General features: G+C 40.3%; 1 protein-coding gene and 1 non-coding gene across 2 annotated transcripts in view; both read right to left on the bottom strand.

Annotated features, from left to right (window-relative positions):
* The window catches only part of LOC138023659 (sterol carrier protein 2-like), a 23,925-nt gene extending 1,950 nt beyond the window's left edge, over nucleotides 1-21,975 (bottom strand). Inside the window, exons 1-17 of the mRNA XM_068870702.1 lie at nucleotides 21,846-21,975; nucleotides 20,616-20,673; nucleotides 18,264-18,335; nucleotides 17,034-17,098; nucleotides 16,316-16,379; nucleotides 15,787-15,851; nucleotides 13,976-14,102; nucleotides 12,770-12,833; nucleotides 12,061-12,147; nucleotides 11,065-11,215; nucleotides 10,548-10,599; nucleotides 9,489-9,584; nucleotides 7,692-7,799; nucleotides 6,782-6,935; nucleotides 5,807-5,900; nucleotides 3,930-4,059; nucleotides 1,708-1,784 (exon numbers count right to left, since the gene is read on the bottom strand). Coding sequence (XP_068726803.1) covers nucleotides 1,708-1,784; nucleotides 3,930-4,059; nucleotides 5,807-5,900; nucleotides 6,782-6,935; nucleotides 7,692-7,799; nucleotides 9,489-9,584; nucleotides 10,548-10,599; nucleotides 11,065-11,215; nucleotides 12,061-12,147; nucleotides 12,770-12,833; nucleotides 13,976-14,102; nucleotides 15,787-15,851; nucleotides 16,316-16,379; nucleotides 17,034-17,098; nucleotides 18,264-18,335; nucleotides 20,616-20,673; nucleotides 21,846-21,890 — 1,509 coding nt within the window. The 5' untranslated portion in view covers nucleotides 21,891-21,975. The remainder of the gene's footprint in view (nucleotides 1-1,707; nucleotides 1,785-3,929; nucleotides 4,060-5,806; nucleotides 5,901-6,781; nucleotides 6,936-7,691; nucleotides 7,800-9,488; nucleotides 9,585-10,547; nucleotides 10,600-11,064; nucleotides 11,216-12,060; nucleotides 12,148-12,769; nucleotides 12,834-13,975; nucleotides 14,103-15,786; nucleotides 15,852-16,315; nucleotides 16,380-17,033; nucleotides 17,099-18,263; nucleotides 18,336-20,615; nucleotides 20,674-21,845) is intronic.
* Nucleotides 20,170-20,274, bottom strand: LOC138025097 (U6 spliceosomal RNA). Its single transcript, XR_011127146.1, has one exon. It is a non-coding gene; the product is annotated as a U6 spliceosomal RNA (small nuclear RNA).
* Nucleotides 21,976-23,390: the final 1,415 nt, after the last annotated feature.

The following is a 23,390-nucleotide window of genomic DNA, read 5'->3' on the forward strand; positions in this document are numbered from 1 at the left end:
CTGCAGAATCATGTACTCAACAGAATCAATGTGTTCGTGAAAAAGAGGTCACGTGACCAATTGTTGAAAAAGACGTATTGCGAAATACTTGCGATAGCATTAAGTTATAGGGGAGGGTTTTTGGCCTCCAGGAACCGTCGGACGCGCTCGTGGTTGACATAACTCGTGTCTCGGTCCAACCCCCTTTGACCACGCATCCATTGGACGAAATGGTAGCACTCCAACTTTTGGTGATGGATCTTGCTGGCGACCGCAGGAACGGTGATAGCCAAATTACTTTGAACGCCCAGACAGTAGTCCAGGAAGGTAATATTTCTCAAATCGAAAAACTGTTGCTACAAACTCGAATAGAAAAAGGAGGTTTAGTGCTTTGAACATCCCGATACGAAAAGCCAAAGGGACTCTGTGACCTTATCCCCTCCCAAAAAGCCAACCACTGAACATATGCCTACATGATCCATCTCTTCTGGTGGTAAAAGCGGCCTGAAGTATATGCATATCAGGAGCACATTAACCGGAGCCTACGACGCCCATACTGGGCCTATGTCACGCAACAACTCCCATACTGGGTCCATGTCACGGCATTTTTACAGACCGATCTATATTTAGACTACCGAAAAAAACAAAGGCCGTTCCGGTTCGGTGACCCTATAACGTCAGGTTAGTTTCTTGTAATTGGTCATCGGGCTCATGTGGGAGTTTCATTCACGGGAAATTCAATCTAAAAATAAATCGGTCTGCGAAAACGCCGTGACACGAACACAATGGAGTTGTAGGCTCCGGGTCATGGGTTCCTGGCACACCATCTCTGCTGGGGGTAAAACCGGCCTGAAGGGGCGTGCGGTGTACACCACTACTGCGGCCATTTTTGCATTCCGTCTATATTAATCAATAAGATTTAACAATTCTTGCACGTCATATCTTGCGATGCTTTCCATTTGACGGAACTAACCGGCCAGTGTGGGCATTTGGAAGGACTAACTATATAACGCCTTCAAATTAACATACTTCGAAGAGTACGAGGGATTATCATGCAAGTGTTTCCGCAAATTGTTGCATTTTCTTTGCAAACTGACGGGTTTTGCCGGCCAGTTCTTTTAGTTTGCTCTAAAATAACGAGACCGCTTTGTCGCTTACCTTGGTGCATTCTAAATTACAAACTACAGCGAAAAACAAGCTACAGGTGGATTGTAAGGACTATGTGATGACTTGGATAACAATGGCGAATTACACAAATGCTCGCTGTCGAACACTGAAAAGTACTAATTAACAATTAGACCCGTGGCCCGCAAGGGCTAGGGGTCAATAGTCCATGACGAAGCCGAATGGGCTACTGACCCGTGGCCCTTGAGGGCGAAGGGTCTAATTGTTTAAGTATCACCCAACTAGTCGGACAGAAAAGGCAACAATAAAGTTAGAAATGCAAGTTGAAGAAATATTTATTTGGGGGAGGGGGTGGGGGGGGGGGGGGGTAAAAGGCGCACCGTTGGCTTCCATTGATACCAGTTTCGTGACTGAAGGAACTACCGACGTTAAATAAATTGACTATCATAAAGTGTCCCACCTTGGTGAGGCGGAACCATTCTAGTCCCAAACAATGAAAGCCTCCTTGTTTGCCTCATCCAATAAGGCGTCGATGACGTAACGTTCAAGCCGCCAATTGTACCACGGGCGCAGAGATAAAAGAGAGCTGATGACCTAACTTACCGTCTGAGGATTCAATTTTCCAGTCATAAGTTGTACAAAGTCGTCATCATTCATGGTGATTGTACAATCAGCTTTGTCTGCAACGTAAAACTGATCATTTAAAAGAGGCAATAGGCCATTTCCGAATTGATGTCTGCCCCCTTTTCAAAACTAGTCGAAGGGTGAAGTTTTTCTTATGAAAATTAGTATTCATTCATATGTAAAGTAGAACTACTTACCATCACAAAAATTTCGCTCTTAGACTCGCTTTGAAGAGGAGGCAGACATGAACTCGTAATTCATTGCACATGACGTCACTGCACATGACATCACGGCGGCCACGTTTGTGGAAAAAGCAATAGCGAAAAAGTATTTTGAGAATTCGACTCTATCATTATGCAAAAATTGAGCTACATTTTGCTGTTGTTTTGGTGTTAACGTTGCCGTCTTATTGCAATATTTCATTCAACTTTTGGACGTTTTGGGTGTCATGAAGCTACATCATCTTGCGTGACATACCCCCTAGTAAGCTGATAATAATATCAATTCTCAATACTTGTCTACCTAACAGTGTATTGAAATTGAGAGGTGAATTTACATACTGATCAATCCTGTGAATCGTGATCGTGCGTATATAACTACATCTACTCAACAGAGAGATTTAGCATCCAATTTACAGCATTTACGACGAACGGCAATCGTCAGACTGAAATTTGTGCTTTTCCACATGGAAAAAGAAACTTGTTTGATTTCAGTTAGCACATTTCTTGCCTGCTATCAATCAACAGCTACCAAGTAACCACGTGAAATACGATCGTCCGTGTGATTGTACTCCTGAGAAGGACTGTTTATTAAGATGAGATTGACTGACATCATCTTCAGTGATTTGTGATTTGTGTCACGTCAGTAGATCGTATTACTATAAAAAGCGTGATAGGTAAACCAAGTCGTGATGTTACTGGTCGACTCTCAGTTAAGCGTAGAAGTCATTGGCTGTCAGAAGAATGTAAACAGGGATTGTTGAGTTTCGATCCGTCTTGGTCCAACTTCTCGAAAGAGAGAAACAATTCAGAATGAGACAATTTTCAAGCAACAACCTGACGTCTGCAGTTTCACGTCAACGCGATGCTGAATCTGTCTTGCAAAGATGATACTCTTACAATGGTCACTCGGGGATACACGGAAAAACTCCGAGTGCTTATCGGCATGAGTCGAACCTACGACCTTCCTTCCGATTACTAGTTCGGATGCTCTGCCACTGAGCTATAGGTAAAAATCGGTGTCGCTAATTCCCCCCCCCCCCCCCTCTTTTTTTTTCCTAATGGTGGCATCCCCCAAGAAACCAAACCTGCACCAATATTGTATGCTGTGTTAGCAAGTTGGTATACACGGGTGAAAAATTCGGATGACCTTTCTGTTTTGGAGTGCATCCCTAGGTTACATGCCCTGCATCGCGAACAAAATAGCACAGTATGCATCAGACCAAGGTATGCGCCTCAATGCAAAGAAATGTAAAGAGATCATATTTAATTTCCTGCAATAACAGCCCTTCGCGCAAACTTTCCCTGTGTGGCTGTGCAATTGAGAGGGTTTGTCACTACAAGTTGTTAGGCGTATTTATACCTAGTGACCTTTTCTGGAATAAGCGCTAAGAATATGTCGTTGCAAAAGCTAATAAGCGTTGATACGCATTGAGAGTGTTAAGGAAATGTAGCGTGGCCTGGCAGGACTTGGGTCAAGTATACTGTAGCCTGGTTAGATCAGTTATTGAATACGCAGCGCCCGTCTGCACAGACCTTCCGGCTTATCTGAGTAAAACCAAGAGGGGTAAATAAACTGGTCAATGCAATATATATAGGAGGCTCCTGGGAGCTGGGCCATTGAACTAGGGTCTAGTGACCGTTGCCGAGTTCCGCTATACTGCATTCTCGCTACCGAAATGAAAGACTGAGATAAGATAGAAATTGTTCACCTGGCAGATAAATTGAAGCGATCATAATACATTTTCAATGGTGACTTGGAATTACTGACTTGTCACTATTAGTGGTTTCCATCTGACATCACTGCGGCCATATTGGAGTACAGAAAAATCCAGTAAAATGTCTATTGGGAATTGACGCTATTATTATGCAAAACTTGTGGGGCCATTTTCTATTGCTTTGTACCCCAACATGGCCGTCTCATCACGTGGATGCAAACCAAGAATTGTTCATTTACAGTCGCAAACGGTGTTAATCTCTCACCTTGCGCCATAAACTTGAGCGCGCCGTTTCCATTTTTCGCATCCACAATCCACCAAGCTTCCTGATTGTCTTTTTTTTTAATGTTGACTCTGAAGACTCCTTTGATCTTCTTAACCAGTTGTGGACCCTCCTACCAACATTTGTAGGAAAAATAAAATGATTATAAGAGCAGAAAATGAAGACACGTTGATTGAACAAAAAAGGTGGAAATAACACGATCCCCGTTACAAGACGTGGAAACCCTACTCCTGGGGTTACCATAGTGATAAATAATTAAGACGGAATCCACCAGAAGTTCGAGTAACAAATGGACAAAACCCTAGTACCAAGATTATATATATCGTATTGCAAACTTCTGTAAGACTGTTTTAAATATCTTCTCAAAAATAATCATTTCTAGCAACACCAAACGTCAAAAAAAACTGTTGAACTTCGTAAGAAACAATTGAAAGTACTGGTGAAATGAAACTGATGATGAAATTTTACCCGTGTTTGCACAATTTCTCTGAACTTTGAAATTTAATTTCTCTCGTTCCTATGGGAAATTGTTTTCGGTGTTATTTCAGGCAATTAGTTATATCTTTAGCAGAAAATGTAAAAAGGGCTGTAAAATACTTAACATTATTCTGGTACCAGATTTTTGTCCACTAAAAACTGAAATTGCTCGATTTTCTATCGGATTTCGTCTTAAAGTGTTTCACCGCAGTTATGAGGACCGTTGTCAAAGCAGTAATGAAAGGAAAACCCCAAGAATTGACGGTTGAACGCGATTTGAACCCATGATCTCTGTAATACCAGTGCATTGCTCTACCAACTGAGCTATCAAGTAAAGAGGGAACTGGTCATTATGCGAGTTCGTAATAAACTAGTAGAGGATGTGGATTTATATGATAAACTTATTTGATTGGTTCTCACCTACGATCTATTATAGAGGACAGACGCATAGCTGACGTCATCATCAAAAACGTTTAATTCTCTCTTATAAAAAACAAATAGATTCCATCAAGTGAAGCTACGATCCTCGTAATTATGAACGCAATTTTAGCAATTGCCTAGATCGAGAAGCCTGAATAAAGGGAGCTTAAGCAACGACGACGGCGACAGCAACGAGAACATCATCTCAAAATAAAAATTCGCGTTATTGTAATCACTTCGTGGCTATTTCAACCTTTTTAATGTGACAAGGGTGTGGTAGTTCCTCAAAAGTGACACTGGAGAGAAGGAAAACTTATCCTCAAGTACAGACGTTCTTTTGCAGACGACGGCAAAGAAATTAATGGACAAATTCAAGTGAAAAACGCGCGTGCAGGGAGTGCAAAGCTATTGTTTGTGCCCATTAAAGGTACGGTAATACGAGCAACAAAAACGTCCAACTTGTCTCGCAACATTGCTGCGAAACTAATCTAAAAAAATTTGCGCGTTTTACATCCCACGCACAACCTGTCTCGCAAGAAAAGAAAGTGTTGAAAATTGCTGCAGGTGTATCAGAAAGTACAGGTCCGTTCTACTTTCTGCAATACACAGCAGCAACTTGCAACACATTTTTTTGTTGTGAGACAGGTTGTGCGTGGGATGTCAAACGCGCAACATCGCTTTTCGACTAGTTTCGCAGCAATGTTGCGAGACAAGTTGGACGTTTTTGTTGCTCGTATTACCGTACCTTAAATATGCAAATTTGTGGCGTTCTCATTGCCGTCGCCGTTGTCGTTGCTTAAGCTCCCTAAATTCAGGACTTCAACGGGGTTAATCCCATGTTGCGGTCCTTGATGTATTCCTGTATTCCTGATAAAGCCTGAAGCTTCGTGTTATAACCTTCAAAGCTGCGCCTTGGCTACGAAATTACGGCTTCAGTTTTCAAGACTCAAGTAACTCCTCACCGTCTTCAGCGTCTTCTCAATCTCATCAAATATGGCCGCCGCCTTGAAATCCTCTTTCGTAACGGCCGAGGTGTAAGAGGGGACCGGACGATACCTAAACACATTGGGGTCATTAGAGCAGTCATCGGGTTCTGAGAGTATGTACCGGCATTTGATACCCCACTTCGGACAACTCCAGTGATTAAAACTGATCAAAAAAACTTCTTCTAATTATTCTTTCAAAAATTTGAGCATATATTTAGGGGTGCAGGGATGGCTCAGTGGTGAGAGCACTCGCCTCCCACCAATGTGGCCCAGGTTCGATTCCCGGACTCGGCGTCATATGTGGGTTGAGTTTGTTGGTTCTTTACTCTGCACCGAGAGGTTTTCTCGGGGTACTCCGGTTTCCCCTCTCCTCAAAAACCAACATTTGACTTGATTTGTGTTAATTGTTAATTTCATTTTGCAGTGTCTCCAATAAGTGCTCCAGCGCTAGAACGACTAGACACTTGAATAAAGTTCCTTTCCTTTCTTCCTTAATCGAAGGGGCTTTTCCACACTCCTTTGGTCTCTGTTGAAAAACATTTTTGAAACTGACAGAGACCCAAAAATAATGACAGATGTGTTTAAAGACGTGATTCGGGATATACGAAAAAAATCCGAATGCTACTTTGCGAGGGTAGAGCCAAGGACCTTCCGATTACTTGTTGGACAAGGTCGCAAAACGCGCCGTTATGTTACCTTGGTAACATGAATCTTACACGAAGATGTAAAACGCGCAAAACCGAAAATTACTGCAAAGTGTCGAATATGATTCTACCTTTTGCAAAACTCTTCTAACCTGCAACATACATTTTTGTCGCGTAAACTTGCGAAAGGAAGAGAAAAAAATCCAAATCGCTTTCTAGCCTGCAAGGCAGCACTGTTGTCATTGCAAAAACAATGTGTATTCCCGCGCCTGAAAATAGATGCCCACAGTCTTTTCGGTGATCATACCTCCTCTGATTTGGGAATCCTAACCGATACAACGCTACTACAACAGCTCCACCCAGTCCAAGATTATGCTGAAGCGCCACGCGAGCACCTGGAACTTGTCTCTTGCCACACTCTCCCCGCAACTGGCGACAAAGTTCCGTGCATTGCGCTAAGCCTACAGAGAAAAAAACTGTCATGCAAAGAGACTGAGGTGGTTTACCATTGGGATAAACGTTCTAAACATAGCGTTTAAGTTGACGAGGTTTCCCCACACACAACACTATTCCGTCGGACCCTTATGATCATTTTATTTTCCCACTGCATTCAAGTTTCCAAACACTTCCACGCGATGCTTATATTATTACATGGCCGCGCGGAGATACGAAATTTCTCTTCGAACTTTGAAAAATATCTGACGAGGGAGCGCAGCGAACCAAGGGGACATTTTTCAACACAAGAAGTGAAATTTCGTACTACCTCCGCGCGGCCATGTAATGTTCTCTTTATGACACGAACACCAATGAAATACCAAACCATTTCACTTTAATATTTTTTGCAGTCCTAACGTACAACAACGGCGCGATTTATTATGTAACCATAGCAGCGGTGATCTTTTCACATGTGAAGATAACATGTTAGTTTGTTCAATTTAGTCTGCTGCAGCGTATGTACTATGTTGTGCACCGCACAAGTAATGGAAATATATAATTTATATAGTAATAATTTGTATCTATTTTTAGTGAGTAGTAGTAGCAGCAGCAGTAGCCATGCTTCTCTTTGGCTTTGCTACTCTTCTTTTGCTTCCTTCCACAGTTTTAAGTGGTCAATGTGATGTTCCATCCTATTTTATGAGCATGTTGCACATCCTTAAATTATCCAAAATTGAGTGACATAACCGCGGCTTTCACTAGGCAAAAACTCAATTTACTACCTGTTGCTCCTAGAGGGTGTCCCTTGGAAATGAGTCCTCCGCTCGGATTCACGACCCACCTTCCTCCATAAGTGGTGTCTCCTCGGTCAACCAATTGGCCCCCTTCTCCTACAACGGCAACAGAAGTAAGCATGTTAACATTTTTGCTAAGCGCAGCGATGAACATTACTTATGCCTTTCATATATAGTGTTTTCACGTGACGTCACGGCGGCCATGTTGGTGTCCCTAAACAGAGAAACGATGGCCATGTTGTTGTCCCCAACTAATCCTCCGGGAATAGACCATTTTACAGTTGTGTGCTTAGTTACCTGGCCTTCGAATGAAAGTGAGGTTGGAGTTGACCTTGCTTTGATAGAAAACCCCACTGCTTTTCTTATGTTCATGATATTGTTTTCATGCTAATAAGTAGGAATTTACATAAGACTAGACTTGCCACAAGTCGACCTCACGATAACCCCAGAACAAAATGTTTCGGCGAGCGAATCGTGATTTTTCGTACGCGAAGTGAATGAGCGAGCAACGAAGTCGCGAGAGGTCAACGTCCTTCGTTCCGCGCGTATCTAGACGAAGGACTCTTGGAAAGTCTAACATAAGACTAGCTGCGAGGTTTCTATCAAAGCAAGGTCAACTCCAGCCTCACTTTCATTCAAAGGCCAGGTAACTAAGCACACAATTGTAAAATGGTCTATTGAGCTATTTTATCATGCAAATGTTTTCTTTCGTTTCGGTGGAAAAACAAGGTCACTGATCACGTGAGTGGAAACACTATATTTCGTACCCACAAGATGACAAAGATCATCACATTACTCCATCTGCACTTGTCGGATATTCAACAAGATTATTCATACTCCGCGCTGCGCGCCTTGTTGGTACCATTTCATACCCAATGCTCATGGAATAAGGGAATCATTCTTTACATTTTGTTTCATTGACATTGACATAAGAGCTTGCTTGACAAAGAGAATCATGCTATTTAAACATTGACTTCAAAAAGGTAAAAGAACTTGTTGTTAAACTTAGTTAAATCTCTATTTTTAAAGTGGCACTGTGGCCAAAAAATCAATTCTCATTTTTCTTTGGATTTCAAAACTATGTTAGCTAAACATTAAGTGACCAAAGTTTTACGCCTTGATTTAAAAAAGACTCCTGTTTATTTTAACTGAAATTAAAAATTGCTTGTCCCCCCAAATTTTGCATAAGCATTGTTTCCAGTTTCTCTTGGGACTTAAAATGGCCTATAGATGGAGGCTGGTTATGAAACTCGACAAGTTTCTTTGTTTCATGTTTTTGTTCGCTTTTTTCCCTTGACCCTGCACAAAACCCGACAAAAACACACTTTTTTCGGCAAGATTCGAAATTAACTTGCGAACCAAAAACAAAAAATTGTGCAGGGTCACGGTCGGTTCAACATCTAATTTCGACTGTATTGTTCCTGCTTTTGAAATTCCCAGGGTTTCATAACCAGTCCCTAGATTAACTATGATTAAATCAAACGTTTTCGGGCGTTTTCAATCTGGGTCACCTCGCAGCTCTTACAAGGTCTCACCTGATTGGAGACCACCCTTGAGGTTTAACAAAAGAACAAATAACAGAAACAATAGCCCTAGGCCTAAAGCAAAAGGGCCATTGTTTCTGTTACCCTAGGCCTAAAACAAAAGGGCCATTGTTTCTGTTATTTGTTCTTTTGTTAAACCTCAAGGGTGGTCTCCAATCAGGTGAGACTTTGTAGGAGCTGCGAGGCTACTGTTCAATCTCGCATACGCCGTCGTTTCGTCTAAAGCTCCTTTTCAACATACCTTCCGTACAGAGACCCAAGGCTTCATAAGTCAGCAGTTCATTAACAGAAAAGCAATCGTGCAACTCAATAACTTGAACGTCTTTGGGTGACAAACCTGTATGTACAAGGTACAGAATTTTTGCAGTACCTGATAACTGACGAGATGAAGTGGGGTCGTCGTATTCAGTGTACCTGGCTGGGAAGGATTCCAACTTTTTTTTTTTCTTTCCAGGTACATTACTATTGTAAGGGAATCACTCCCTGTTGATTGACAAGCTCATGCAAAATTACGTCAAAGAATAGGCCCGCTTCGTATCCTCATTGCTACAGTTGCAATGAAACTAGGGTTTTCAATAAGAATGCAAGTGGGTTGTGAAATTTAAGGGTTATGCGGTGAAGGGACATCAAGCGCTGAAGGCGCACACTTCTAGAGGGGTCTGTGGGAATTCCCCTTCGGGAAATTTTTAAGTGAAATTCGGACCTTGTAGAACGCATTTCCTGCATTTAGGAGCAAGATAGATCCTATTGGTTTTTCATGCACAAATCTTGCCGATCCAAATGTTTGCATTTTGTGGCACATGATTCCTTTGTATTTGTAAAAGCCGGGGTAATTTCCGAATCAAACAAGACGACCAATTCAAGTGAAATATCCGGCAAGCTTCGCCAGCCACCGCGGCTCTCATTAAAAGCCTTGTGGAAGAGGCATTTAATGAAAGCCAGTGATTTTGAAATTCGAAATCTAAAACGATTTCCCAACATAAGCGTCTTTCTACCTTTCTTTAAGCATAACTGTACTACTTTAAAGTGACCAATTCTCAAGGCGGATCATAGAGTGCAAGTGATATCATACATTGTACATAAGTACGAAAACATGAATATTAAGCAGTGCTGTGGTCTATCCTGCTAATTTAAGCAGCTGAAAGAGACCTTTCAAACGCGTAAAACTCAACCAGGATTTTCTAAGCACTGCTGCCCAAAATCTCTGGCAAGGTTTCTTACTGAGCCGATCTAAAATCCTGTAGCTATCTCTTAGTAACAGTGATTTTAAAAGATTCTCGCAAAGTCGGATCACACGCACCAGTCTTATGATACAACCTCTCAGCTGCCGCCTTCGTCATGTCATAACCAACCTGTAACCATACAAAAGATGCACTGTAATTTAAAATCATCATATACCTCTATTTACCCTTGGAATTTGGAGTACCTTGGTGTAGCCAATAGTATCTCCGAGCGCTTACCCTCCCGACCATGATATAAAACTGAAGACAGTCCACAACACCGGGAACCCCATACCCTGCGCTTTACGAATAGTGTGTGGGTTCTCTTTACGTCCCACAGGGTTACTAACATATTGAAGGGTTGTGAGGCGGGGCCTACGGTTCATTGTCCTTATCGGAGAAGACGAGAGAGCCTAGAAATTTGCAGATGTCATTACAAAGGCAGCACTTTCTCCTCAGTTAGCTCAATACCCTGAGTGTTGGTCCAGACAGAAATTTGATCCCGCGATCTCCCCTGCACAGTAATCCGATGCTCCACCAACTCAGACAGGCAACCGGTCCACGGTCAAATATCCACGTTGCATATACTATACTCACCAACTTGATTGAGCTATTTTCTTTAAAGGTGCTGCTGAAGTCTGTAGCCATTTCCATTCCAACGATCTCAACAGCTTTACTTTCCAGGCCATGCCTTTTGACAAACTCTTCACTTGCCAGAACGGCTGCAGCACTTCCGTCAGATGTGGGGCTGAAAATTCACAGCAAAAAGTGATCGTTTTACATTTTGAAAATTGGGTAAATTTTCTACTTTGCAGTCATTCAACTTTCTCCAAAAGTCTGACGATTTTGAGACACACGTTAAACAATCGTTACGCGGCCTCGTTGGCTATTTACCGCCTCATATCCAACGCGTGCTCGTAGAATAATTGTTAATTATTAAAAACTAGATAACTGGATAATGCAATTCTAGCATTTTGATTGGCTTAGCCATCATGGTATATAAGCTATTCTACCATGCTCTACAAGTATCAGTAACTGCACGCATCAATTTTCTTATATTTTCAAAACAAAGTAGCGAAGTTTTATCCATAAATTGTGAGCGTTTTTAACAAAACTATTATTCCACTCGCGCTTGTTGGATATGAGATGATACCCAACTCGGTGATAAGCGCCTCGTTGGCTATTTATCATCTCACACCCAACGCACGCTTGTGGGATAATTGTTAAATATTCCAGCACCTGCAGAGTGTTGGAAATTTCTGGTCTTCTTTCGCTCTTCAGACAATTTGGAGTTCTCTATATTTTGGAATTCTTTTTTGAGAAGTAACATTCAAAAATACTTTTGATCTGCCATGTTCCAGTAAAATTAATTTCATTGGCAAGTTGTTCAGTTTGTACTCTTGTTATTGATACCTTCACAAGGCTAAAAACTACAAAATAATTGCTAAACCTGAATGATTTCGACTTCTTACCATCAGTAGGGTAATGGAACCGTCTGAGATTGTCCACGGTTTTACACTCAAGTTATTCCCAAAGGGAACAACAACACTGTAAGCAATACTTATCATCTGATATTGTGACTGTTTTACCCACCAACACTGTAGTTTGGTCAAAGGTTGAAACACCATGGGTGCATTTTTTATCTCCTCCAAAGTGTACTTCGTTTGGAACTGAGATAAGCTAAAATAATAGAATTGTGTACGCATATGTTAGAAATCAGGCCAATTAACCCTTTACATCACGAGAGTGACAATTAATATGGATTTTATTTTGTCTAATGCCAGATCCTACACTCAATTCGATAAGAGAAGGGCACGGACTTCCAGGTGTTGTGGTTTTGCGGCCTGAACCTCTCCCCAATTAGCACCATAAGGTGCAAGAATGCCTAGATATGTTAATAAATATTGTGATTGATTGATGAAAATTAACTTTTATGAGAAGGATTTTCAACTTGGACTAGGTTTAAAAAAAAATGGCCTCCGAAAACTATGCATTCGCCGTCTTCCTGTCTCACTGGTTTCACAAAAAATCAACGAAAGCTCTTTAGATACCGAACTTATTTATACTTTTATTGAATAGAGCTGACGACTGTCGGACCATTCTGCCAAAATCAACAATGACAATTATTATTATTATTTTTTTTTTTACTGCCAAAACATTAAATTGAATGCAATAAAAAAATACATCGTTGAACATTAGATTATAATATTATTCTATGACATGTACTTCTTTTTCCCCAGAACAAAATAATCATTACTATTATTGAACAATTAATGCAACAAGAAAACCCCATTTTACTCACGGGTTTTCTACTGAGTGAAGATGATTCTTGTGTGCAATTTTGGCAAAATGTTCAGGTCTGGTTCCTGGTTCAAGAGAAAATAAGAAAGACTGCTCAGAGAACAGACCATATTCATAAATGGCGACCAAGAAATTAATTTTTTCGTCTTTGTGCTTATCATCCTCACTAGCCTCACTTTGAAGCAAAAATTCTTTTGAATTTTGTTCGTGCTAACGAGGCTAGTGAGGATGATTAGTAAAAAGACAAAAGAATAACTACTTAGCTGCCATTTACATTGTATGAATATGGTCCATGTCTTCCCTCATGTCCAAGGGCTGGTGGCGAGCACAACATACAGTACAGCATGCCCTTAAGCATTTCGCCATCCAGCAGGTGACATGGCTGATCGAGCCAGCACAAGCACCTTAAGTAGTGTGAGCAACGAACACATGCTAAGTATTCCCGCCGTTGCCAGGACATTCTTGTTCGGTCCACAGTTCTCCCAGGTGATGCCCAGAAACCATGTGGGCACAGCCCAGGTAGAAGGCAGTGAGTCTGCATTCTTAGCAAGAGTCTGGGTCCATGCTTTGCTACCATAGAGCAAGGTGCAGAGCATGCAGGCTTCATACACCTTCACCTTGATTTCATCTCAAGAAGACCAACATCTTGGGCCAAGACACCACCAGCATCCCAAGCATCTCCATCGTTGACCTTACCCTGGAGGCAGTAGAGGACTTCACCTGCATTGGTTCCATCATCTACAGCAACCTCTCCTTGGACCACAAGCTGAACACCCAGATATGCAATTGAAAGCCCAACAGCAGTAGCGTACCTAGCAAAAAGGGGCTGGGACAACTACGTGCTGGACATGCATATAATTAACACCCAGTAGAGCGGTTTTCAATTGAGTGTCAAAAGTAATTAGCGCATTGCTTTGCTTTTGCATTACTTCACCCAATGATTGGTTCAAAGTTCTCACGCCACTTTTTCAACCAATCAGAAATGAAGCCAAAACAATCGTGGCTTGCGCGTGCAGATTTTCCCGCGCTTTGTGTCGGCTTCGTGTAATTACCTCGAGTTTTGATTGGTTTACTGGATTGTCTGCGTCCTTTTTGATTGGCCAAAGTAATAACTTTGGTTTTGGTTTTACGACACACATTGGAAAACCACTCTATTATGTGTGCTGAGTACTTGCACATGGTAATTAACTAAAGCATTATTTCTCACCGTATTTCTCCATGTGTTCTCTGCCAGCATTTCCAAACAACTGGGGAGTTATTGGTGCAGCAACCACTCCATCTTTATTTACCATGACTTCAAAATGTTTGTCCATCGGTTGGGTGCGATCCTTATACTTATAAAAATAATTCGCAAGCAAACGTTTAACAAATTTTAACCAGTAATCTATCAATATTCTTAGAGTGTTGCTACAGGTCTGATGCAAATTCACATAATACTTTAATGATAAAATAATTATGGGATGTGGACGCATGACTGGGAGAGCGGGGTGACGTTTCTTCTTCAAGCCTTCTGCATGTAGTGGTCTTGAAGCTGCAGGCAATGAGTATAGTTAAAAGTAAAGTTTGATGAATGAAGTTCAAAGTTGTTCTTGCCATTCTCTTCTTTTCTATTGTCTGTCATTAGCTAAGAGATATTATCCACTAGGCTACTCTGAAATTCTGAAATCTGAGCTAAAAAATAAAGTTGAGAGTTGTAATTGTATGTACGTTTGATGATTGCATTTATTATTGCAAATAATACATGTACATGTGAAAGTGGGGGGGAGGGGGGGGGGTGTGGCTAGCTTTTCAGTATGGAAGAGTGAGGGGAGTGGGAAGAGGTTAGGGAGAAAACAACACAGGCAGAAAAAACTGGGCATCCCCTCTGTCCCGGGAAATTCAAGTGGAGAAAAACACAAAAAGTTTTTAAAAAGCGGAATTTAATATCGGTGCGCAAAAATGGCCGCCAACAAATTGTTCTTTTGTCTTTGTGTTAATTAGCATACCTAGCCTCGTTTTACAGCCCAAATTCTTTCAATTTTACGCGTGTGAACGAGGCTAGTTAGGCTAATTAACACAAAGACAAAAGAATAATTTGTTGACGGCCATTTTTGCATTTGGTCAATAGCAAGCAGAATTTACTTTTACATGTTAAAAGGTATCGTTCAAAGTTCGCTGATGGAAGATTCCGAACATTCACCAAGCGGAAAAGCGTCCAATCACTCAAAGAAACGATGCCAGATAATAACAACTTACTAACCTGAGCTCTTGGTCGTACTGCCACGACCTCGACCCATTAGGGAGTTTAAGCACACGACATTTTTGAGCCGCGGACGGCAACCGTAAATGAACATTTTGCATGCCAGGACAGTATTGTCTCCCAGATTTTTAACCTAATCATCTCCAATGGAGGAAAGATACTTAGCAATATGAAGGTGGTAGTGACAAGACAAGTTAAAAGGAAAAACAGCTCACTTCCGGTTGCTATCTACGGCTCAAAAACGTCGCGGGCTTTAACTCCCTAATATTCCCCAGTACCGCCCTCGTGCTCACTTTAATAGTAAGAGGTTAACATTGTATATACACTTGGTTCTTGTACAGTAGAGAACTGTTTTGACTAGTTTAGGCACTGATGTTGCCCCGTGCATCTCACATACGAATGTATCACATGTGCACGCTTGTTTACAATATTATCCATTTGCTAAAAATGTAGTGCAAAAAAGAGATGTTTTGGGGTGAAGTATGTTTTTTTGTGAAGTATTTGTACTCGTTGTACTCTGGTATTTTGACTTGCAAAATAGTCAGCCCAACTCGCTCAAATACTCAGCAGTACTACACGCCAAACATATCATAAGATACATTGTATATGTATCAACCAGGTGCGCAACAGCCCCTCTCTCTAGGGGTTGGGGGCATGGGGAATGCCCTTTTTAAAAGAACACTCCCAATGTCCTTTGTTTGTGTTTATTATTATTATTATTATTATTATTATTATTATTATTATTATTATTATTATTATTATTATTATTGTATCTCTACCTTTAAAGCCAGAGATCCTTTCTCCATTTTCTCAAAGCCCAATGCTAACACACAATTTGAAATGCCTGTCAAGTGAAAAAAAAATTAACAAATTGAAAGTGGTTCAGCGTTGTCTGTACGCTTATCGACAACGATATTCGCCAACACAGTGGTCAAAATGTTATGGACTCAAAAATTAGCATTCCAAAATAAGCGTTCCTGATTGGCTATTGCATTGCGTGACAAATTGACGTGAGCATGACGCAAGCAGCATTGTCTAGACTCTTATCAACAACAGCAAATTAGCCAATCAGATTCTGAGATTACAAGCAATTGTTTTAAAACAAGAAATACTCCATGTACAACCTAGCCCTAACTCTTTTGCTTAATACACATGTAAAGTTTAATACAGTAGTTCTTCAATAATGATTTTAATTTGCCGTTTAATGTACTTTCTGGAATAATACAAAACATAAAGTAGCCACTTAATGTATTATAATAATTATTATGATGGACGTTCTACATGTACATGTACAGTGAATATCCTTACCTCCTTCAACCATCTGTTTGGCAAGATACAATGCACTGGATCCCGTTGCACAAGCATTGTTAACCTGGAAAAGCAAAGAGCTGAATATAAGATTTAATCTCACATGATTACAAACTTGATAGTGCATGACATAATTAAGTCACTTGTAACAGACCAATTTCTTAAAATGTGTAAGTGAAAATAAACAATGATGTCAATGCCAACAAACAGCCAACAGCCGACCAACAGCTCTTAAACTGATAGCTTTACATGTAGCTCTCCATAACACATTGAAAAAGAGAAAGTTTCAGAGACAAGCTTTTCTATCAAATATGACTCATGTGGTCTGTCCAATGTTGCCTGTAATGTGTATTTTGCCTTCTTATTTAGTACCCAATCTCTCAGTCGACATGATACAGTGTTAATTGTAGTGTTGTAGTGTCATTTGTTCTAAAGAGTGTCTTCGAAGTGTTGAAACTGTTTTGAGCCACCTTAAAAGTAGTTCATTGGGGGATAACAAATTTTTGTAGGGTCAGTGTGGGAGGAACCCTAGGCTCAAAAAGGACTGTGCTTTAAAGTCAGTTAAAGTTGAACCATTAACAGGTGATGCCCCAACTGCAATAATGAACATTTACTATTCGTTATACTATTCCTGAGAACTGATGTACAGTTAAATTTTATTTTCAAGCCATTTCATAGACTACACTGTATAAAGTACTGTATCATTTGTTTGACTCACATTGTAAATTGGAATTCCAGTTAAGCCAAGTTGATACAGAGCTCTCTGTCCACAAGTTGAGTCACCTAATAATTTCCAACGAGAGAAAATTCAGATAATAATAATATCAAAATTTTTTTACCAACCCCTCAAGGTGTACATGTATACTGGTTGAGTTCTTTTGGCTTAGTACAATACAACAACTTTATTTAGAGTGAGAGATGCAATACACCTTTTGACATACGTGTACAACCATCTAGATAACTACATTTAGTAAAATCCAACTAGTGGTCTATTATCAATGCTGCGTTCTGATTGGTTGAGCTACTAGTAGGCTATTTGTTATAGCCCACTAGTAGCGAAAAGCGCCGGCTTTGAAAACCAAAACAACAATTAAAGTCTAGCTTTAACTAGCGAAAGATGTTTTGTCTCAATATTTTTTTGACCAACTAGTTGGATTTTACTAAAACAATTATTCCTCTCGCCCTCATGGCCTCTGAATCAATAGCCCATTCGGCCTTCGGCCTCATGGGCTATTGACTCAGAGCCCATTCGGGCTCGAGGAATAATTGTTAAGTATACTGCAGTCTGGACACTGAGTACAGCCAACTGTCAGCCAACCAATCAGCTGTGAGTACTGTGTAGCAAATAAAATTGTGAATTTACAGTTTCAACAATGGGATGGATCCAGAGCAAGGTATACCTGGACAGGCACCAAAAAGAAGTTAGTCTTCCTCAGAGGAAGGACCTGACCATCGAACCAGAAGTAAACCCCACCCACACCTTAGTATTAAGAAGTAAGTAAAGTCTGTTTACGAGCCAAGTGGCCCATCAGAGACAGAGCTTATCCCGGGTTCTGTGGCATGAAGCGTCGCTGGGAGCATTTTTACTCCCCCCTGGATGGGATGCCAGTCCATCGCAGGGTAACCCCCAGCATTTCGCCGGTACCCATTTATACACCTGGGTGGAGAGAGGCACCGTGGGAGTAAAGTGCCTTGCCCAAGAAGACAACACAATGTCCCCGGCCAGGACCCGAACACCGGACCACTCAATCCAGAGTCGAGCACTCTAACCATGAGGCCACCGTGCCTCCCACTAGTATTAAGAAGACACACTTAAAACATGTGTTGGTGGGTTATAATGCAAAAAAATCCTTTCAACTCTTTTCAATACCATAGGTATGTGTACAGTAGGCCAGTAGCTTGGCAAGTCCCAGGAATCCTGACTACTAACAGCAAAGCTAGAACTTACCATAGCAATAACCTACAACAGCCTGATCTATACTGCTATAGTCCAACCCAGAGTCTTGGAGAGCTTTCATTCCTTAAAAAGACAACCAAGAAATCATTTTCTTTACCAAAATTTAATATATTTTAAATTAGTAGAACTTCCCTAGCATGGTATTATTAAAGAAATCTTCAATAAGATTGGCTAGTGAAGTCACTTAGTTTCGAATGATAAATACTTAGCAAAAACCTGGTGTTTTGGAGTTTATAACATAATTTAATATTGTTTTTTAAATCAACAAGAAGCTTCTTTAAGCATTTTACTCGGAATTATCTAAAAACAATATTATAATCATCATCATGATGGTTAAAAAACCTAGCCTTGGTTGTTCAAAAGGCGGATAAACGCTATTCACCAGATAAATCACTATCCAGCGGATAAGCACTAGCAAAACCAATTGAGTTATCCAGTGGATAGTGCTATCCACCCTTCAAACAACCGGGGCCAGGTATCAACAGTTTATTGCAGTAATCCACTTATGTACCATTTTGTCATGGTAATAGCCAATTGAAAGTAACATACATTTTCAAGTTGAACAGATGATTCTGGATCTTACAAAGCCTGCAAAAGGTGTTGCATCAATAATTCCCTTTTAATGCTGGGCCTCATAAACTTGAATGAGACACGTTTTTTGTCAATAAGAAATGCTCAATTTACAAGGTATGCAGTTGGGTAGCATTATGGACAAACTTCCTAAAAAATTCTGAGGTATTTTACCAACTAAACAGATCAAAGCAATTTCCCTTTTTCAGCTAGACAACACTGAACTTCTAAAATTGCGTCCATAACTGCAATGATGATAGCTTTACTTGATTTCATATCCGCAGTTCGGTATATGATTCATTTCATAGATCATTTTGTTCATTGATTCACTCGTCACAGGAAAATTAGAACCCTTAAATGACCAGCTCCCAACGTCAAGTGGCTTCAAAGCTCAGTTGGTTAGAGCGTCGCATGGGTATCATGAGGTCATGGGTTCAAACCCCCCTGAAATCCTGAATTTTTCAGGCTTCTCTATGCAATAGCTAAAATTGCGTCCATAACTGCGAGGATCATAGCTTTACTTGACTAAACTTCAAAGAAGTCGTTGCGAGAAGTCATAACCCAAGTACATGTAACCAGCCTTCTTTTTGAGACCTGCATGAGACAATGCAGCTCGCTAAACCACTTACACCAATGTATGCCTAAAAATGCACCTACATGTACATGTAATTAAATGCACACCTAATTTTGACATCCAAAACAAGGTGTTTCTTTGAAGTGGCTCAAACCAGTTTCAACACTTTCAAGTAACGTTGTTTTAAGAAGGTTTGAAACTTCCAAAAAAGTAATCAGAAGGCCAAGAAGAAACTTTCTGCGATAATTAAAAAAATTCTGTACAGCAGATTCAGAACCTGGTTTTTCTTGTTCAATTTCATAGCACATCTGAACCACTCGAAACGCTGCTTCCAATCAGGCCATTCTTGAGGCTTTGTGAAGTCAAGTTTCTCTGGTGGGTCAAGCTTCAGCATTTTACTAGACTGGACTTACCGTCTTGACCGCTGCCACCATATCACGTTAACACTTCGAAGGTGTTTCCGTTTAACTCGACATTTATTGAACTATAAAAAAAAGGAAACATGTGTTTCATGCTCAGTCCTTTTTTCCTCGAGGTATCCTACCAGTCCCTTCAAGCACTTAAATCTGTGATTTTTTTAAGGTGGCTCTGATTCTGCAGTACAGAATTCTTATAAATCTTACAGAAAGTTTCATCTTGGCATTTTGATCACTTTCCTGCAATTGATACAAAAATGGGGGTCACCAACTTTGTTTTTGACCACTCGACCCGGAGTCGAGCACTCTTAAACTATGAGGCCACCGCGCCTCCCAAAAAAATTTGGAATGCTTCACGAATTTGCGTGTCATCCTTGCGCAGGGGCCATGCTAATCTTCTCTGTATTGTTCCCAATTTTAGTTATATGTGCTGCTGAAGCGGTTGGTTGCATAGATCTTTGATATGCCTTAACGTAACTGCATGATGCAGTAAGCGAGGTGTTACTGCCGATGTATATGCCTTAATGTGCCTGCCAGATGCAGTTATGAGTCACATGTAGCTATCTGAAACTTGACTATTGTGACCGTGTGATGCAGTTCTAGTCAATTATACCAACAATCATTTCATCCCTGCTCACCACAGAGTCTCTGAGTAGCTCATTGGTTAGAGAATCAAGAAGGGTTGTGGGTTCAAATCCCATCTGGGGCTTAGATTTTCCAAGTTTCCATTTGATGCACAATATCTTTGCTGTGGGACAGACAGATGACAGGGTAGTAACCCACCTGCTTCTTTGGCCATATCAGGATAATCAAAGTCATCACGGCGACCAGGTTTTTCAAACTAACAAAATAAAGAGTTTATAATTATAGCAAAGTACATGAAGTAATGCCAAGTTTCTTTTCTTTTCATAAATGTAAATCTTTTTTATATAGATTGTACAGTTTATTCAGTTTATTTGAAACCAAGCTACACGTAGGAATGTGAGAAAAACAACATGGCTTTATTGTGTACATTTGATACTTATTTGGTTTCTCACTTGACCTCATATAGACAAGCAAGATTCCTCCTTTGAAAACCCTTTCAAAGACAGAACTCGGCAAAGTATGACTTTTGACCTTTCCCAGTTTTTCAGAGAGGATGAATGCTGACTGAAACAATTATCACAACTGCTGGCTTAAACTCTGAGTTAGTCCATGGATGAGGGAAAATAGTATAGAATGAAAAGACAGTAGGTTCTCACGCAATGCGAACTGACTATTTTATTTGACAAACAAACTCAGCCCAGTTGGTATACAATAAAAGCATAACTATTGAAAGCCTACACAGCATTTAAGATTGGGTAAAACTGAATACTAACAGTGTAAGAAGAATATACAACCAATGAAGGTGCCTCAGAGAGGGAGGGGCTAGGGGTGGTATAATGTTTTCTCCAAACTTCTCCCCCCCCCCCCCTTCCCTCACACTTCTGTGATCCGTTCCAAAACTTAGCACTCCCCCCCCCCCCCCCCTCCTCCTTCACCCCACTAATGAGGCAGAGTTCAACAAAGCAACGGATGAAGGCACTGAGCATGTGATGTAAGGCCCTTCTGGTCCAGGCACCAGATCGGAGATGTGTGAAAAAAACATTTTCCACTTATTTCGTTCTTTAGCCAGTGGAAAATACTGCTTAATCAAACACGATTGCTAGTTCAGCCCCAATCTTGATCATTACAATGAGATTATATAATTAAAAATATGTGCAGAACATTATTTTGTAAGCAAAGTACTGACGATCTTATGAAAATTATTTCTTTACAAGAATGCAATTCCCATGCGAATTATATCTCATATTAAGATCTATTGTATGAAATAATTAAACAAGGATGGAAAAGGTCATTTTGCTGAGTAACTGCTACAAACATGACGTGACAACTTGCAAATGCCAAACTAATAATTTATGGAATCCTTGAGCTTACGATAACAGATTTTTAATTTGAGGCAAGGTCTAGAGAAAATGATAAAATGTACCTTACCTTGGTCATTCCAACTCCAACTACGTACACTTTTTCTCCTGGCATTGTCAAAAATCTTACAAATTTCGCTACTAATCCAATCCCCGTAACTCAAGATCTGTTCGAACAGGCGGCTCACCCCAGATCTTTTGGCCGCGTGAGCAATGAAAATATCAGATTTCAGTTGGATAAGGGTGGGGGGTAGAGTGCGTCAGGCGCACTGAAATGCACGTCACGCAAATGAAAACGTAAATCGCGTACCGTGAAATAAATTCAGTCAAGAAATGGAAATGTTATAGAAAAGGAATAAATAAACAACGGATCCAAGTCTCAGGGCTGCACGATATTCCGTACTTGAGGTATTCGGGAAAATATACCACTTTAGTATTGAGACGCCATGTTGAGTACTGAAGTACACCAACATGGCGGCCGAAAACCTGTAGAAACATCGATCTGAGATTTAGTTTGGCTGTCTTTAACACTTTCTGTTGTATGATGAACTAGCAAGCATTCGTATGACACTTCTCCTAGTATATTGGCTGTGTAGACCACAAAAACACGAGGGGAATCGATGTTTTTATGCAACTGGTATCTTTTTCGAACCCCGTCAACATGTCACGCACTGTGAAAAACTCTGAAATTCAAACTGCTCTATTTTCAAAACAAAGCACAGTACCGAGCTGAAAACAGGCAAACAGATATATTTTTAAAACCTCTCGTAGCTGATGAAGATAAAAACTCAAAAGGCTCTTTAGTTTCGTGTTTTATTTTTTATGACGTCACGTGCAACCCAAGAAAAAGTTGGGCCCGAGGAATCTTTGCTGACGTCACTGGTTACATTTTGTTTCACTTACATACAAAGGCATCATACTATTTACAAATTGACTTCAAAATAAAAAAAACTCGTTAGACTTGGTTAAATCTCCAATATTTTTAAGCCTCTTAACTTTGATAACAAGCCAGTTGTTAGCCATCAAAAACTGATAAATTCTTGGGGTGATAAGGTATTAATCATCCCAAACATTACGCAAGGCAGAAGCGATCCTCGTCTAGGCATTTATAGATTATGCTGGTAAAAGTGGCATATTATGCTAGTAACATTGCTTTTCTTTTGGCCAAATTATGCTAACATTATGCTCTTTTTTTCCAAATTATGCCACCGTTTTTTTAAATTATGCTCTTTGAAAAAATGCAAATAAGTCCAAAATATATATTTTTTAACTAGAAGCCGTTCGTCTACAGGAAACAAACGCAACAAATCCACAATTAATTTCAAATAAACATGTGGTTCAGGTTAACATGCACACTAGTACTAGATAAATGTGACTTCCGGTTTCGGTGCACCTCAGACCCGGGCTCAGTGCTTCACAGTGAACTACAAATGCTACTAGTTTAACTAAAACTTTAAATATCGATTAAGGTCACCAAGTGCTTGGGACTAGAGACAAAAATTTATCAAATAATAGCATCAAAAATGATCTGATGATTATCAAAATGCGCAAATTATGCTAGCATTGCTACTTGGCAGAAATTATCCCTGTTTGCTCGAATTATGCCAAAAATTAT

The sequence above is a fragment of the Montipora capricornis genome, chromosome 11 (assembly GCF_036669925.1).
Source record: "Montipora capricornis isolate CH-2021 chromosome 11, ASM3666992v2, whole genome shotgun sequence".
NCBI classification, from domain to species: Eukaryota; Metazoa; Cnidaria; class Anthozoa; order Scleractinia; family Acroporidae; genus Montipora; species Montipora capricornis.